A 16,951-nucleotide genomic window follows, 5' to 3' on the forward strand; every position below is an offset into this window, starting at 1 on the left:
AAGGGCTCCCCTCCTAACGTGTATTGTGATTTTATGTTTTTAGTCCCCAAGTGCAAAACCTTACACTTCTCCACGTTAAACCTCATTTGCCATGTCGTTGCCCACTCTGTTATTTTGTCCAGGTCATTCTGCAGGATATCTGCTTCATGTTGTGAAGTTATTGCCCTGCCCAATTTTGTGTCATCTGCAAAAACTGATATCGAACTACTGATCCCGACCTCAATGTTGTTTATGAATAAATTGAACAAGGTTGGTCCCAGGACTGAGCCTTGGGGGACCCCGCTTACCACCTCAGACCAGTCTGAGTATGCGCTGTTTATTACTACCCTTTGGACCCGCCTTTTTAGCCAGTTCCGTATCCAAGAGCAAACCCTGCTATCGATACCTGCAGACCTTATTTTATAAATTAAGCGCTTGTGGGGAACTGTATCAAACGCCTTAGCGAAATCTAAGTACACCACATCTACTGGTCTGCCCCTATCTAGCTCACAGCTCACCTCCTCGTAGAATGTAAGGAGATTGGTTTGACAAGAACGCCCATTTGTAAACCCGTGCTGATTACTGCTGATGATGTTGTTGTCCTTAGCAAACTCTACAATATAGTCCCTTATCATCCCCTCCAGAAGTTTACATACTACTGATGTCAAACTGACAGGCCTATAATTTCCCGGGATATGCCTCTGGCCCTTTTTGAATATTGGAATCACGTTAGCTTTCTTCCAATCCCCTGGTACATCTCCTGTCCTAATACTGTCAGCAAAGATCAGGAACAGTGGTCTCGATATAACTTTACTGAGTTCCTTGAGTACTCTCGGATGTATGCCATCCGGTCCTGGTGATTTGTTTGTGTTAAGTTTATCCAGCCTTTCCCTGATTTCCCCCTCTGTTAGCCATGGTGGCAAGTCCTGTTTATTACTACTAACCATACAGTCATGGTCAGTGTACCCCTCCTTTTCCTGTGTAAAGACTGACGAGAAAAAAGCATTCAGCACGGTTGCTTTTTCAGTGTCCTCTGTAACCATCCTCCCATCATTGTTAATTATGTGTGCAATATGCTCTGCCTTAGTTTTTTTGCTGTTGATATATTTAAAGAATTTCTTTGGGTTTTTTTTACTATCCTCCGCTATTTGTCTCTCAAAGTTGATTTTAGCCATCTTGATTTCTTGTTTACTTTTCTTATTTGCCTCCTTGTATTGCTCGAAAGCCGATACTGTGCCCTCTGATTTATACTTCTTGAAGGCCAATTTTTTCCCCCTAATAAGTTTTATGACGCTACAGTTTAGCCAGCCAGGTTTGGCTTTGTCTCTTCTAAATTTATTTCCCATAGGAATGCTCTGCAAGATGCCTTTGCCTAATATGTTCCTAAAGCATTCCCATTTTTCCTCTGTGGTCAGGGATCCCAGGGTTTGGTCCCAGTTTACCTTTTCCATCATTGAGTACAATTTTGGAAAGTTTGCCCTTCTGAAGTTTAGGGTTCTTATGTTCCCCACTTGTCTTGTTATGTTGTTATTTACACTAAATGTGATCATCCTGTGATCGCTAGAGCCCAGGTTGTCCTGGACTCCTACCTCCGAGATTATGTCTGGGTCATTAGTGAGCAATAGATCCAGGACTGCGTTTTCTCTGGTGGGGGAATCCACCAACTGTGACATGTAATTATCCAGTAAGGTTTCCGTGAATAGGCGGGCCTTCTGTGAGTGTGCAGTCCCCTCTTCCCAGTCAATGTCGGGGTAATTGAAGTCCCCCAATACGATGACTGATCCCAATTTTGCCACTTTACCCATTAGTGCTAAAAATTCCAGCTCTACCTCCTCCCCTTGGTTAGGTGGCCTATAGCAAACCCCCACAATTACTTTCCCCTTTTCTCCTTCCCTATGGAGTTCAACCCACACAGATTCTAAATCCATGCTCATCCCATCCGTAATGTCACTCCTTTCTGTCACCTTTATATTGTTCTTGACATAGAGACATACCCCTCCCCCTCTTTTATATATATATATATATCCTAGGCAATATCCTGTCTTCTAGATGCATCTTGGGATATTAATGTAATCTGGCCTTTCCATATCTATGGTGTTCCTCACTCATGTCACAGTTATTTTTAGCTCTATTAACTAGAGCAGATAGAATGAGATACCTAATAAAGTAATAGCAGGCTGGGTTAAAAAAATATACAGTATAGACATACATAGAGCATATTTATTAGACATTACATATACATTATTATTCTACATGTAAATTGCTGGGGTTCATCCCTTTCAATGGTCTGCAAGATAAACTTTTTCAACTTTTTATTTCCTTTTTAATAATTGGGCTCACCTTCATACCATCTAGGCCAGTTGGACCAGGAGGACCCACAATACCAGGTTCACCCTGCAAACAAATAAATCCAAAGTTAATAAATAAAGAGTCGGCATGTTATCAAAGGATCAAATGCATAAGCAGCAAAAACCTCATGTGAAAAAAATCAGTAGAGTATAAGTCATACTTGGCCTTTCCCCTTCCTGCTTCCCAATTCCCAAATTAATTCTAATTCATCCTTTAGCTCATTCAGTGCATTAACCAATAAAAAGACTCTGGACACGGTAAGAGACAAAGCTGAAGTTTTTTGTAAAACAGAGTCTTGAGTCCCCCAATGTTCTAGTCACCTTATTATCCAATAGGCAGATGCAGGCGGTGGTAGGAGGGAGACCAAGCTAAACTTTTTTAGAAAACGTAAGGGCTGGAGTCTCCCAATGTTTAAGTTACCTGTTTATTCAATAAGGAGACTCAGAAGGGGGTGACGATTGGGGACAAGCTGATTTTTTTTTTTTTTTTAGGAAAATGTAGGGGTCTGAGTCTCCCAATGCTTGAGTCACCTGAATACCCAAAATGGAGGCATTGAAGATGGTGGAGTGGGGGGGGGGGGCAAGTCCCTCAACGCTCCTTAGGCTTTAGTCCTCCAGTCCCTATGTCTCTATTGTAGTGACCAGTAGATAAAAAGAGCTGGGAGGTGGAACCACAGTACCCTGACCCCCCCCCCCCCCGCCGGCGGTACTCAGGTCCATTGGTTATCCAATAGGGAGATACCGGAGCTGGCACGAAGGAGACCAAGCTGAACATTTTTAGAAAAACATAGGGGTCCCTCAATGCTCAGGTCACCCTTGCTATTTATTTGGGAGACTCTGAGTTGGTAGGGGAGAGGTCAAGCTAATCTTTTTTCCTGGAAGAAAGTAGAGGTCTGAGCCTCTTAATGCTCAGGTCACTTGATTACCCAAAAGGGAGGAATTGAAGGAGGGGGGGGCAGGTCACTCAATGCTCCTTATGCTTTAGTCCACCAGGCTCTATATCTCTATTGTAGTGACCAGCAGTACGTAGTCTCCACTAGGGATGATCAAACTTTTCAAAAGTTAGGTTCGACCAGAACACCCGAACTTCCCGAAAGTTTGGCCGGGATTTCAGAACCCCATTGAAATCAATGGGACCCAAACTTCGGTAATCAAAAAACACCATTTTGAAGCCCTAAAACCCAATAAATGCCCCTAAAAAGTGCCTAGGGTTCTGGGTCATGTCCCAGGGACTATTAATCACACAAAACAAGAGAGCCAATTATTGAAAAAATTATTGAAAAAAAAAAAAGAGATTTTTGGATTTAGTGTCTGGGGGGTCTAAAAAGTGTACCTGTGAAGTTTCAGCTCTGTAGCATGTCCAGAACCAGAAAAAAAAAGTTTGTTTGTATTAGAATTAATATAGAACAGGTTAGTAGCTTTGCTACTTTTACACCCGGCTTTTTGTTGCAGGCGTTTTATTGGGCTTTTTTGAGGACATGTTTAGAGTCAGGCATGACATCAGAACTTCTGTATAGGGGTATATATACACACACACATATATAGGTGTGAAAGTAGCAGAAACCTATGCAGAAACCTATGCTTGCGCTAATGAAAAAATTAATTAAATAATTAACAGGCATATGGCGTTTTTTTTGGGCATTTTTTGGGGGTCTTTGGAGGCAGGCAAAACATCTGAAATTCTGTATAGGGGTATATATACACACACACTTACATGTATTTATACACATACACACATATAGGTGTTATAGGAGCGGAGACATATGCCTGTTAATTATTTCATTAGCGCAAACATAGGTTTCTGCTACTTTCACACCTATATATGTGTATGTGTATATATACATACATGTGTGTGTGTATATATACCCCTACACAGAAGTTCAGATGTCATGCCTGACTCCTAACATGTCCTCAAAAAAGCCCTATGAACGTCTGCAACAAAAAGCAGGGTGACAGGGGAGAAGCCACCATCCTGTTCCGTAAGTGTTCTAAGAGAAACAAACTTTTCTCTATAGCGGTCACCCTGACATGGAAGGGTTTTGTCACCCTGCCATAGCAGTCAGAGTCAGTTAACCCTACACTACACTACGGTCCCCTTACACTTAACACTTTCCCTACAGAAACTAGATTATTAAATCTAACTATAGTGGAAAATAGTACCCTAACTACACTAGATATCCCTTTCCTCACACTAAATGACACTTTGAGAGCAGAAGTAACAGAACTGCTTCCACTCTCTTCCACAGCCCTGTATTAAAATGCTAGAGATTTGGCAGGGCTATCTTATATACTGGGGGGCGAATTCACTAATGATTGGCCTCTGGACCCCCTAGTCACTCCAATCACATTCCCAGCATTCTCCTGCCCCCTCAATTGGCTTTTACTGATGGTTCTGTTCCAATCACGGGCTTTTAAAGCTTAGTTCCTGTCCCATTGCATTTTGGTTGGTTCTGGTTGCCGAATTCCAAACTTTTTCAGCAGAAAGAATTCAGCCGAACATCGCACAGTCAACTAGGGATGGTCGACCCAAACCGTTCGATCATCCCTAGTCTCCACATCGTTTAGGTCACCTGATTATCCAAAAGGGAGATACCAGAGCTGGCAAGAGAATTTTTATTTTTTTTGGAAAAACATAGTAGGCTGAGACCCCCAATGCTAAGGTCACCTCATTATCCAATAGGGAGACTCAAGAGGTGGTAGGGAGGAGACCAAGCTGAACTTTTTTTTTTAAAAACATAGGGGTCCAAGCCCCTCAAAGCTCCTTGTGCTTTAGTCTGCCAGCTCCTATGTCTCTATTGTAGGGGTCGGCAGATAAAAGAAGCTGGGAGATGGAACCACTGTATGCAGAGGCTGACCAGGCATCCATCCATTACACATGGAAATATGTTAGGTGTGAATATTCTTCAGGCACCAGCAGCTCTTGAACAGAGCAAAGATTCCAGGGTCAGCCGGCAGGATAAGCAACAAACAATCTTCTATTGCATGTAACCTTTACTTTAGAATGGATAGAGAAGGTGTGGATGCTTTAAAGGATACTTTAGGTGGAATGGAGATGTATAGAGATATACAGGAGATATATAGGAATGGAAATGCAAAAAATATACTGTTGAACTCAAATTTGAAGTCCAAAACAAAAGGGTTTAGAGTCTACCTGTACAATTTGAAGAATTCCATGCAACATCAACCCTAGGGTCTTGGAGTCCCGGATTCAGGGTCAGTTTTTTAGTGGTTTGGGGTGTATGGAATCAGCAGGTTCCACAAAGGAAAAGATGCTACTGGGACTGCCCCACAGCTGGATTGGAGAGGTGTATAAGGGAGATTGGGCTATTTAGAGAAAATGGAAGGACTACATAGCTGGTTGGACATGAGGAGCAGACAGAAGACATGGGGGATGGGGCCTGTCAGAGTATGGGCAAAACAGCAGTAGTAACAGTAGCCCTAAAAATCGGGGTCATTCTTCTACAATGTTGGTGAAATAGTAGCGCTTTGTATAATTAAAGGTCAATTCCGGCTCATACAAAAGCATTTTATAGCAATGCAATAGTGCCAATACTAACACTAACACACTATGCCCTTTCCATTGTGAATGGTACCCTAATTCCGAACCGTACCACATTTTTGTGACCCTTTCGTTGGGGTACCTAGCACATTTGTACCGTACCAACAGGGTGGAGCTACACTCTGCAGAACTTTGATTGGTTGACAGAGAATCGTCTATCACAGCTTTCCTGCTACACCACGCCTATCATGAAAGGGTACTATTGGCAGTGGAAACACAAGGTGTACTGTACTGAACCGAACCGTACCACTCAGTGGAAACAAGGAATAAATGATTAGTGAAGGGTTTCTGCAGCTAAACTCTTGGGAGTTATAATAGATGTCAAATTCCCTGACCACTAACATGCAGGAAAGAGTGACACCATGAAAATCTGTATTCTTCTTAAATTGTAAGATTTATATTTCAATTATCCAGAGTTTGAGGTGCAGCAGGAAAACCCCCTTTAAGTAATTCATATAGAATTGTAGGATACCTTTTTGCCATCAATGCCGTCTCTTCCCGGTGGTCCACGGAGTCCTGTATCCCCTTTAAATCCTGGTATTCCTGGGAGCCCTGGGGGGCCTGGTGGACAGTCTTTGCAAACATCCTTTAGGAATAAGAGTTACATAATGCTATAGTTAGTTGGGTTGAAAAAAGACACTGGTCCATCTAGTTCAAACCAGTAGGAAAAACAAAAAAAAAAAAACAAAAAAAAATAGAAAACCTCCATACACACAATCCTGTACCCACTGTTGTTCCAGAGAAAAAAAATCCCAATAAAGCATGATCCAATTTGCTCCAGCGAGGGAAAAAAAAGAGTGGAGCTCCAAAGCTGAACTTTGAGCTCAGAATTTTTTTTTTTTTTTTTTTTTTATATATTCCTCAATCCACCTTGTTTGCACCAAATGCCTTTGTGAACCCACATTTTACTTTGTAAAAGTAGCGGTGACATCATCACTCTATGGTACATAGACTGTGCAGAGAGTAGAGCTGTGGGAGGGAGCCAGCAGGCTTCATTCACTAAAGAAGTATACAGAAGGGGGCGGAGACAAGACCAGTTACCAGGGCTGCTGTTAGAAATCTTGGCGCCCCATATGGCCTAGCTGACAGCCCCCCACCCGAAAATATCAAAACAATACTTTCACCAAAAAAATACACAAAAATCATTATCACTTCAAAAAATTCCTGCTAAATATAAATGATAAAACTGTATCGAGTTAATAAAGTTGTGTGTGTATATTAGGTCTTGGGGCTTGTTCACATGGGTGTGGCCTGTACAGTGTGAATCTGCATTTATTTATTTTTTATTTTTTTTAAGTGACTATTGCTTTGTGCAGGCAGTCAATGTTACACTATGGGGATCAGTGTTAATTTCGTCGACTAAAACCGACTAAAACGTTTTCGTCGACTAACACAATTCAGATGACTAAAATACGACTAAAACTAAAATGTCATTTTAGTCTTAAGACTAAAATACGACTAAAACTAAAATGGCATTTTAGTCAAAAGACTATAACTAAAACTAAATCGAAATTTGCTGCCAAAAATTAACACTGGTGCATGCTCAAAGCATAAATAATAACATATTAGATTTTTCACTCCAGGACCAGCAGTAGTATATAATGAGTTTGGAAATTGTAGAGAAATGCTTAAATAATGCATTACAAATTACAATTGAACTACACCCATTCGATTATAGATGACTAAAATTAGTTTTAGTCGACTAAAATGTAGGGCGTTTTAGTCGACTAAAATATACTGGAGTTTTAGTCGACTAAATACGACTAAAACTAAAACACTTGCAGAAGACTAAAATAGGACTAAAACTAAAATGCCATTTTAGTCCTAAGACTAAGACTAAAACTAAATTGAAATTTGCTGCCAAAATTAACACTGATGGGGATGCAGCAGCTGTATGAACACGGCCACAGGCCCTAATTTGGCAAGCATGTGGATGCAGGTGTATGGCCCCAAGCACAACAGTATGCATTCAAGGTCACTCACCCCCACCTGCACACCTGTTAAATTAGGACCAACGGCTGAGTTCATGCAGCCGCTGCATCCCCATAGAGTAACAGACAGCAAAAAATTGCTCATTGACACTGCATGGGCCAGAGGACTAGTGTGAATGTGCCATTATTTTTTTAATGATTTTTTTACAATTTAAAAAAAATATTTTTTACAATGTTTAAAAATATATATTTTTTTATATTTCAAACATTTTATTAAGGTAAAAAGCATACATAGTACAAAAAAGAATAAAGCAGTAATGGGCATTTAACAAAGCCCATAAAAATGAGCAAGTACAAAAGTGATACACATGTAAGCAGTATAAAGCATGTAAGGGACAATAAGAGATCATAGGCAAACCCATAAAGTAGCATGCAGCACCAAGGTGCGAAAATAGAGAACCCGTGGGAGTGCCAAGTGAATATGGGTCTATTGGAGGGGTTCGTTGGGTAGAGCACCCTCCCACCTGGTGGGAACCGGAACATGAGGGTTACCTATGAGAAAGCCTAGTGGTTCCCCCAAACCCGACACCCCTTAAAGGGAGCTATCTGTGTCAGAGAGTGGGGGATCCACCGCAGAAGAGTGGGGGATCCGGTATGGATATCTCTGAACATGGGCGCCACAACCGTCGTCGGTGGAGTCAGAGCCACCGCAGAGTGCGAAATGGAGAATCCTGAGTAATTTAGTGAGAGGCTTAAAAGGGAGGGAATGAGTGAGGGGGGTTGGGGAGGAGTATAGGAAAGGGGCCGGGTAGGGTAAATGAGGGAAACACAAAAGGGAGGAGGGGAAGGGTAACATGTGAAAAGGTGCAGTATGCTCCGGCATAAGACAAGCATCAAAAGAGGCATAACGAACTGAACATCCATGAAAGCACCCCAGAACAAGGGGTGCGTCCCCAGTACAAGACAAAAGGGTTACAAATTAGCCAGCGATTTTCAAGTGTTCAAGTTTTGGAATTCTGGCAATGATTGAAAGTGGGTCCAGGGTGCCCAAGTTGTGCGGTACTGGTGGTGTGAGTCCTTGGCTTGGGCCACGATGTCCTCCATCTCCGCCACCCGCTGAACCCTGCGAAGCCATTCAAAAAATATATATTTTTTTAATACAGGAACGGTGTACTGTGTGTTTCTCCCTCCAGCAGCTGAAAGCCGGCGTGAGAGGGAGGAGCTTTCAGCCACTGCAGGGAGAGACACAGAGTGCATTCCTGTTAATTCCCCGTGCTCTGCCACACTGATCTCCCCTCCCTGTCCGGGCCCCCCCCCCCCCCGGTGTGCCTGGGCCATCTACAGGAGGACCTGTGGTCTCCCTCCCCCCCCCCCCCCCCAGTCATTCTGCACAAGGGGAGAGAGGAGCAGTCTTTATTACTGGAAGTCAAAGTCTCACACTGGATTACTGCACAGATCTGGCAGAAATACAAAAGCACGCCAAGATTCAAGAAGAGTACACAATGATGAATGGATTCAGGCAATATCTTTGGAATAGTGTAGTTCCTCAGCAGTTGGAGGTAACTGAGTTGCCTGTAACTAATGATGAAACAAACGGAAGTTCGGCTCATTTAGAAGTCTTGGCTGGCTGGAAGATAAGCAATCATTTGATGACTATGGCTCTGTTATCTGTGTCATACACTACAGATAGACACGGCAGACCTTACAACTTGGAACCAGATCTAAACCGCGGCGTGTAATTGCCGTTTTATACGCTGCTACATCTAGCGTAGTCTGCTGGTTGGGATCAGCTGGCGAACGCAGATAAGAACAGTGTACGTGATGCAAATATACTTATAACTACTCATCCTATTATAAACACCCCCAAAATAAACACATATTAACACTCGTGCAGAAAATGCGCTGACCATTTATGTACTGGGACTAAAAAGGATGTTCTGCTTAAATTATACCTAGACCCAATCACTAATACATCATATAAGCATTAAAGTGGAACTGAACTCGAAACGTGAAGATTTACTCTGTTATATAGCAGTGTTTCTCAACCTTTTTTTCAGCCGTGGCACCCTATAAAAGTATGCACAATATCGGTGCACAATCTCGGGGCACCCTGGTCTTCAATGTACAAAAGTAAATGTTACTTTTCAATGGGAAACCTGAACTTGGGAAGATGCACACAACCACCTTGACTGAATTAACTTCATATCAGAAGCCTCCCCTAATATCACATCAGAAGTCCCCCTATAGTCAAAGAATATCCACCACATCAGAGGTCCCACCATTACATCAGAGGTCCCCCTTCACATCAGAGTCCCCCTCCCCCCCCCCACATATCAGAGGTCACCCCTTCACTCAGAGGTCCCCCTTCCCCCCATACATCAGAGGTCTTCCCTTCACTCAGAGGTCCCCCTTCACATCAGACCCCCCCCTTCAAATCAGAGGCCCCCTATACATCAAAGGACCCCACCACATCAGAGGGCACCCTTCACATCAGAGGCCCCCCTATACATCAGAGGTCTCCCCTTCACATCAAAGGTCCCCCTATATATCAGAGGTCCCACCATTACATCAGAGGTCCCCCTTCACATCAGAGGTTCCACCATTACATCAGAGGTCCCCCTTCACATCAGAGGTTCCACCATTACATCAGAGGTCCCCCTTCACATCAGGGGTCCTACCATTACATCAGAGTTCCCCCTTCACATCAGGGGTCCTACCATTACATCAGAGTTCCCCCTTCACATCAGAGGTCCCACCGTTACATCAGGGGTCCCCCCTTCACATCAGACCCCCCTATACATGAAAGGACCCCCATCACTTTAGAGATCCCACTTTACATCAGAGGCCCCCGTATACAACAGAGGTCTCCCCTTCACATTAGAGGTCCTCCTATACATCAGAGGTCCCCCCTTCACATCAGACCCCTCCCCTTTCAAATCAGAGGCTCCCCAAAACATCAAACGACCCCTGTGACATCAGAGTACCCCTTTACATCAGAGGCCCCCATTTCAATCAGAGGTCTCCCCTTCACATCAGAGGTCCCCCTATACATCAGAGGTCCCACCATTAAATCAGAGGTCCCCCTTCATATCAAAGGCTCCACCATTACACCAGAGACCCCCCCCCCTTCACATAAGACCCCCCCCTTTAAATCAGATGCTTCTCTATACATAAAAGGACCCCCACCACATCAGAGATCCCCCTTCACATCAGATGCCCCCCTATACATCAGAGGTATCTCCTTTACATCAGAGGTCCCCCCTATACATCAGAGGTCCCACCATTACATGACCATTACATCAGAGGTCCCACCATTTAATCAGTGGTCCTCCTTCACATCAGAGGCTCCACCATTACACCAGAGGTCCCCCCTTCACATCAGACCCCCCCTTCAAATAATAGGCCCCCCTATGCATCAAAGGACCCCCACCACATCAGAGATCCCCCTTCACATCAGAGGCCCCCTATATATCAGAGGTCTCCCCTTCACATTAGAGGTCCCCCTATACATCAGAGGTCCCCCCATTATATTGGAGGTACCCCTTCATATCAGAGGTCCCACTATTACATCAGAGTCCCCCTGCCCCATCACATCAGAGATCCCCCTATACATCAGAGATCTTACCATTACATCAGAGGCCCCACCATTACATCAGAGGTCCCACCATCACTTCAGAGCAACACCCTTCACATCAGAGCCCTCTATTCAAATCAGAGCCTTCCCTATATGTCAAAGGACCCCCTGCCACATCAGTGGTCCCCCTTCACATCAGAGGTCCCTCAATCCCATCAGAGCCCCCATCCTGTAAGAGCCCCCCCCCCCTTCATGTCAGTACCCCATCACATCAAATTCCCCACCAAGTCATCAGAGGTCCCTCAATACCATCAGAGCCCCATGCTGTAAGAGCCCCCCCCCCCTTCATGTCAGTACCCCATCACATCAAATTCCCCACCAAGTCATCAGAGGTCCCCTAATCGCGTAGTCTCCCCCATCACATCAGGATCACCCCTATACATGACAGTCCCCACCTCATGTCAGAGCCCCTCTTCACATTACAGGACTTCCTATACATCAGAATTTCCCCTTAATAAGGTCTCTCCATCACTTCCCAGCTCCCTCCACCCCAAATCATGTCAGGGGCCCCATTCCATCAGAGTCTCCCATCACATCAAAGCCCACCTTTGCATCAGATGCCTCTCATTGCTGAATACATTACCTCACAGTTCCCTCACTATATCAGAGTCTCCCCATCATGTCAGAGTCTCCCCTATACATGAAAGGTTCCTCATCACACCAGAGTACTCCCATGACAGAGTCTCCCTAATAAATCAGAGTCCTCCATCACCACTGAGTTGCCTTATCATCTCAGAGTCCCCTCATTCGTCTCTGATCCAGGACAAACCAGGCCTTGTGTTTGCGGAACCCCGTGGGTACACAAATTGCAACCCAGGGTGCCACAGAACACTGATTGAAAAACACTGTTACAGTGAGGGAAAAAAATTATTTGATCCCCTGCTGATTTTGTATGTTTGCCCACTGATAAAGAATTGATCAGTATATAATTTTAATGGTAGGTTTATTTTAACAGTAAGAGACAGAACAACAAAAAAAAATCAGTTTCAAAAAAGTTATAAATTAATTTGCATTTTAATGAGTGAAATAGGTATTTTATTCCCTATCAATCAGCAAGATTTCTGGCTCCCAGGTGTCTTCTATACAGGTAACGAGCTGAGATTAGGAGCACTCTCTTAAAGGGAGTGCTCCTAATCTCAGCTTGTTACCTGTATAAAAGACACCTGTCCACAGAAGCAATCAATAAATCAGATTTCAATCTCTCCACCATGGCCTATACCAAAGAGCTATCCAAGGATGTCAGGGACAAGATTGTAGACCTACACAAGGCTGGAATGGGCTACAAGACCATCGCCAAGCAGCTTGGTGAGAAGATGACAACAGTTGGTGCGATTAATCGCAAATGGAAGAAAAACAAAATAACTGTCAATCTCCCTCAGTCTGGGGCTCCATGCAAGATCCCAACTGGTGGAGGTTCAATGATCATGAGAACGGTGACGAATCCGCCCAGAACTACATGGGAGAATCTTGTCAATGATCTCAAGGCAGCTGAGACCATAGTCACCAAGAAAACAATTGGTAACACACTAAGACGTGAAGGACTGAAATCCTGCAGCACCCGCAAGGTCCCCCTGCTCATGAAAGCACATGTACAGGCTAATGAGAAGTTTGCTAATGAACATCTGAATGATTCAGAAGAGAATTGGGTGAAAGTGTTGTAGTCAGATGAATCCAAAATTGTGCTCTTTGGCATCAACACAACTCGCCGTGTTTGGAGGAGGAGAAATGCTGCCTATGATCCCAAGAACACCATCCCCACCGTCAAACATGGAGGTGGAAACATTATGCTTTTGGGGTGTTTTCCTGCTAAGGGGACAGGACAACTTCACCGCATCTAAGTTACGATATATCGGGCCACGTACCATCAAATCTTGGGTGAGGGCCTCCTTCCCTAAGCCAGGGCATTGAAACTGGGTCATGGATGGCTATTCCAGCATGACAATGACCCAAAACATACGGCCAAGGCAACAAAAAAATGGCTCAAGGGGAAGCGCATTAAGGTCCTGGAGTGGCCTAGCCAGTCTCCAGACCTTAATCCCATAGAAAATATGTGGAGGAAGCTGAAGGTTCGAGTTACCAAACGTCAGCCTCGAAACATTTATGACTTGGAGAGGATCTGCAAAGAGGAGTGGGACAAAATCCATCCTGAGATATGTGCAAACCTGGTGACCAACTTCAAGAAACATCTGACCTCTGTGATTGCCAGCAATGGTTTTGCCACCAAGTATTAAGTCACGTTTTGCAAAGGAGTCAAATACTTATTTCACTCATTATAATGCAAATCAATTTAAAACTTTTTTTAACCACTTGTCGACCGCTCACTCGAGCTCTACTGCGGCAAAGTGGTTCAATTCTGTCCAGCGACGTAGACCTACGTCGCTGGACTCCTCCCCTTGTGGGCGGCGCACGCGCGCCGCCGGAGGCTCGCTCCTGCTGTATTCAGTCACAGCGGGAGTCGGGCCATCGAGTTTGGAAATCCGCCCGCTTGTGTAAACAGAGCGGGCGGATCTCCTAAGTGACAGACAGTGACAGATTGCAGGGTTCAGCATAGCTGAACATGCGATCTGTCCCTGTGTCACTAAGTCACCTCCCCCCACACACTTTAGTAAGCACCAGGCATACATTAACCCCTCCCTCTCCAATAAAATTAACCCCTTCCCTGCCAGTGTAATTTTTACAGTAACAGTGCATATTTATAGCACTGATTACTGCAGTAATGTCACTGGTACCCCCAAAAGTGTCAAAAATGTCAGTCAGGGGTCCGATCTCTCCGCCTCAATGTCGCAGTCCCACAAAAAAAATATCGCACATCGCCGCCATTACGCGTTAAAAAAAACCCACCAAAAATGACAGAAATCTTTCCCTTAGTTAGTAAACGCAATAACTTTTGCGCAAACCAATCAAAATACGCTTATTGTGATTTTTTTTTACCAAACATAGGTAGCAGAAAACAAATTGGCCAAAAATTAAAAAACAATTTGATTTTTAAATTTTTTTTGAGGGGGAATTTCATACAAAAAAATGTGAAAAATACTGTTATTTTTTCAAAATTTACGCTCTTTTTTTGTTTATAGCGTAAAAAGTTAAAATCGCACAGATGATCAAATACCACCAAAAGAAAGCTCTGTTTGTGGGAAAAAAAGGACGTAAATTTCGTTTGGGTACGGCCTCGCATGACCGCGCGATTGTCAGTTAAAGTCGCACAGTGCCGAATCGCAAAAAGTGGCGTATAAGACAGCAAAATCCTCCGGTGGTAAAGTGGTTAAATGAGTTTTTCTGGATATTTTTGTTGTTATTCTGTCTCTCACTGTTAAAATAAACCTATCAAAAAAAATGATAAACTAATTATTTCTTTGTCAGTGGGCAAACCTACAAAATCAGCAGGGCTGCCTCACTGTGTATAGAACATCAAGAAATGGTAACTGTGCATTCGTAGTATGCTGAAAACCTTGTTTTCATCTTATATTATCCTGAAAAACAGCAGAGCTCTTCCTGGTATGTTAGTTTGCCTAGTCAGTCACTACTGTACCCTGAGTCTCATAGCCATATATATCTACAGTCTGAGATCTAAGGCACCGCTGCCTCCAACAGCTATTCCTTATTCTCTATGAGATTTGGAGTAAGATTTAATCACATCGCTATGGTGCAGCTCACTGTTCTCCTTGCTGGAGGCTTTGACATGAGGAAACAAAGACCTACCTCTACCAGAGTGACCACCCCCACACAAAGACATGGTTCAGAACAAGCCATGGTATGTCAGTAATGGGAACATATGAGCTGCAGGAAGGCCACCAGAACTTGTAAGGTGACAATGTTCTGCTCTTGTCTCCCAAATATGCTTCTACATTGTCACATGGGCTTCTGATGGAGACTACAAGCGGTCATTTCAACACACAACAAGCAGTCATGGCCCACTGTTGTTAGGAAACCCATCTTGAGATATGCTATGCAGCCATTGTTTGAATTAGTGATCGACCAATATCATTTTTTTTATTGCCGATACTGATATTTTGGTCATCGCATATCGGTATCGGCCGATATTGGCCAATATTTTCGTACATTTAAAAAAAATCTTTTTTTTTTTTTTTTTTTCTTGACGGGTACTATTGTGGAGGGATCTGGGGGTCTAAAATACCCCAAACCCCTCCTCTGCAGTTTGGCTGTTTTGAATGCTGTAATTTTGAATCTGGTGCTGAGTACCCGGAAGTGATGTCATGACATCACTTCCAGGTTTTTACATGGAGACCCGATCAGAGCCGAAATGCGGCTTTGATCGGGTCTTCGGCGGCTGTGCAGGCTGGTTGCCCGGGTCTCCCGGTGGGACGGGAGACCCAGGCGAGCCACGGAAGGCTGCGGAATGGGGGGGACGTTCTCTCCCACTCTTTGTAATGACAGCTGAGCAGCTTCTCAGCCGCATCTGCTGTCATTACAAAACAGCCGACTGTCGGCTATGGACGCCGGTACCGGGGTGATGCCTCTAGCTGCAGGTATCACTCTGGAAGAAGCACTTTCCCGAAATATTGGCAAATATGGGGCCGATTCCTATATATCAGGGAAAGTGCATATTGGCCCTCGATATATCGGCTTTGCCGATAATGGATCGATCCCTAGTTGGAGTGTACTGTATGTAGACAGTAAGTGGCTACAAAGATACTGCAGACAATCAGCAGTATTGAGATGCAAAAAAGGAGAACAAAAGGTTAAAAACAATTATTTCACTGCAAAAAAAAAAAGGCAATTATTTATGATGCACAATGCTTTAGCAAAGCAAATGGCAGTTGGTTATGTTAAACATCTACTTTAAAAGGAATATTAGCTTTATGTTATACGATTTATGTATTCTGTGACTTTTTGGAAAAGATCACAGCTTGGTATTCCAGCCAGGTTTCTGCGCTGCGAAGCAATATAAAATGTGTGCTTACCTTGAAAAGATGTTGCACGTCTCCTGGGGAGAGGATGGAAGCCGGACCCTGCAGGAATACAGAATAACAGGAGGTAAATGAGAATGCTCAGGAGGGGACAGCTATACAGAACAGAAAGCAGCTAGGACATGTGAAGTACCAAGGACCCCCATGGAGGGGCGCTCCTGGGGGGAGAAGGTTTTCAGCAGAAAACTTCATTAGGCAAAAAACATATATGTTTAATGAGCTTTTGTATTAGAATAAAGCAATATTAGGGAACAAATAAAAGCATTCAATATGTATGTACTGCTGTATAGTAATTGGTGCAGTTGTGCTTAAGTCATAAAAATTCTCTTGATTTTTCTTTAAACTGAGTTATATGCAATAAGAGGGTGAGTGGGGGGCCAGTAGAAGTGTACTCTTTGCAGTTTGCGCTGTATCCTCTCTCTCTTGTTTTCTGCACCACCAATCACTTCCAAGGTAGGTTGGATTTTGATTTGGCTGTGGGAAACCTCTTATTTTTGAGGGTTAGAAGCAGCAAGGAAGATATTCCAGGATCATCAGCAGATGCATTTCAACATGACCGGTATGTGTGTTCC

At 43.7% G+C, this 16,951-nt stretch overlaps 1 protein-coding gene across 1 annotated transcript in view; it reads right to left on the reverse strand.

Moving 5' to 3' along the window:
- COL22A1 (collagen type XXII alpha 1 chain) overlaps window positions 1–16,951 on the reverse strand; it is a 624,908-nt gene that overhangs the window by 68,732 nt on the left and 539,225 nt on the right. Inside the window, exons 45-47 of the mRNA XM_082257569.1 lie at window positions 16,374–16,421; window positions 6,359–6,472; window positions 2,320–2,373 (exon numbers count right to left, since the gene is read on the reverse strand). Coding sequence (XP_082113695.1) covers window positions 2,320–2,373; window positions 6,359–6,472; window positions 16,374–16,421 — 216 coding nt within the window. The remainder of the gene's footprint in view (window positions 1–2,319; window positions 2,374–6,358; window positions 6,473–16,373; window positions 16,422–16,951) is intronic.

This window comes from Pelophylax lessonae (genome assembly GCF_965119305.1).
Source record: "Pelophylax lessonae genome assembly, chromosome: 5".
NCBI lineage: Eukaryota > Metazoa > Chordata > Amphibia > Anura > Ranidae > Pelophylax > Pelophylax lessonae.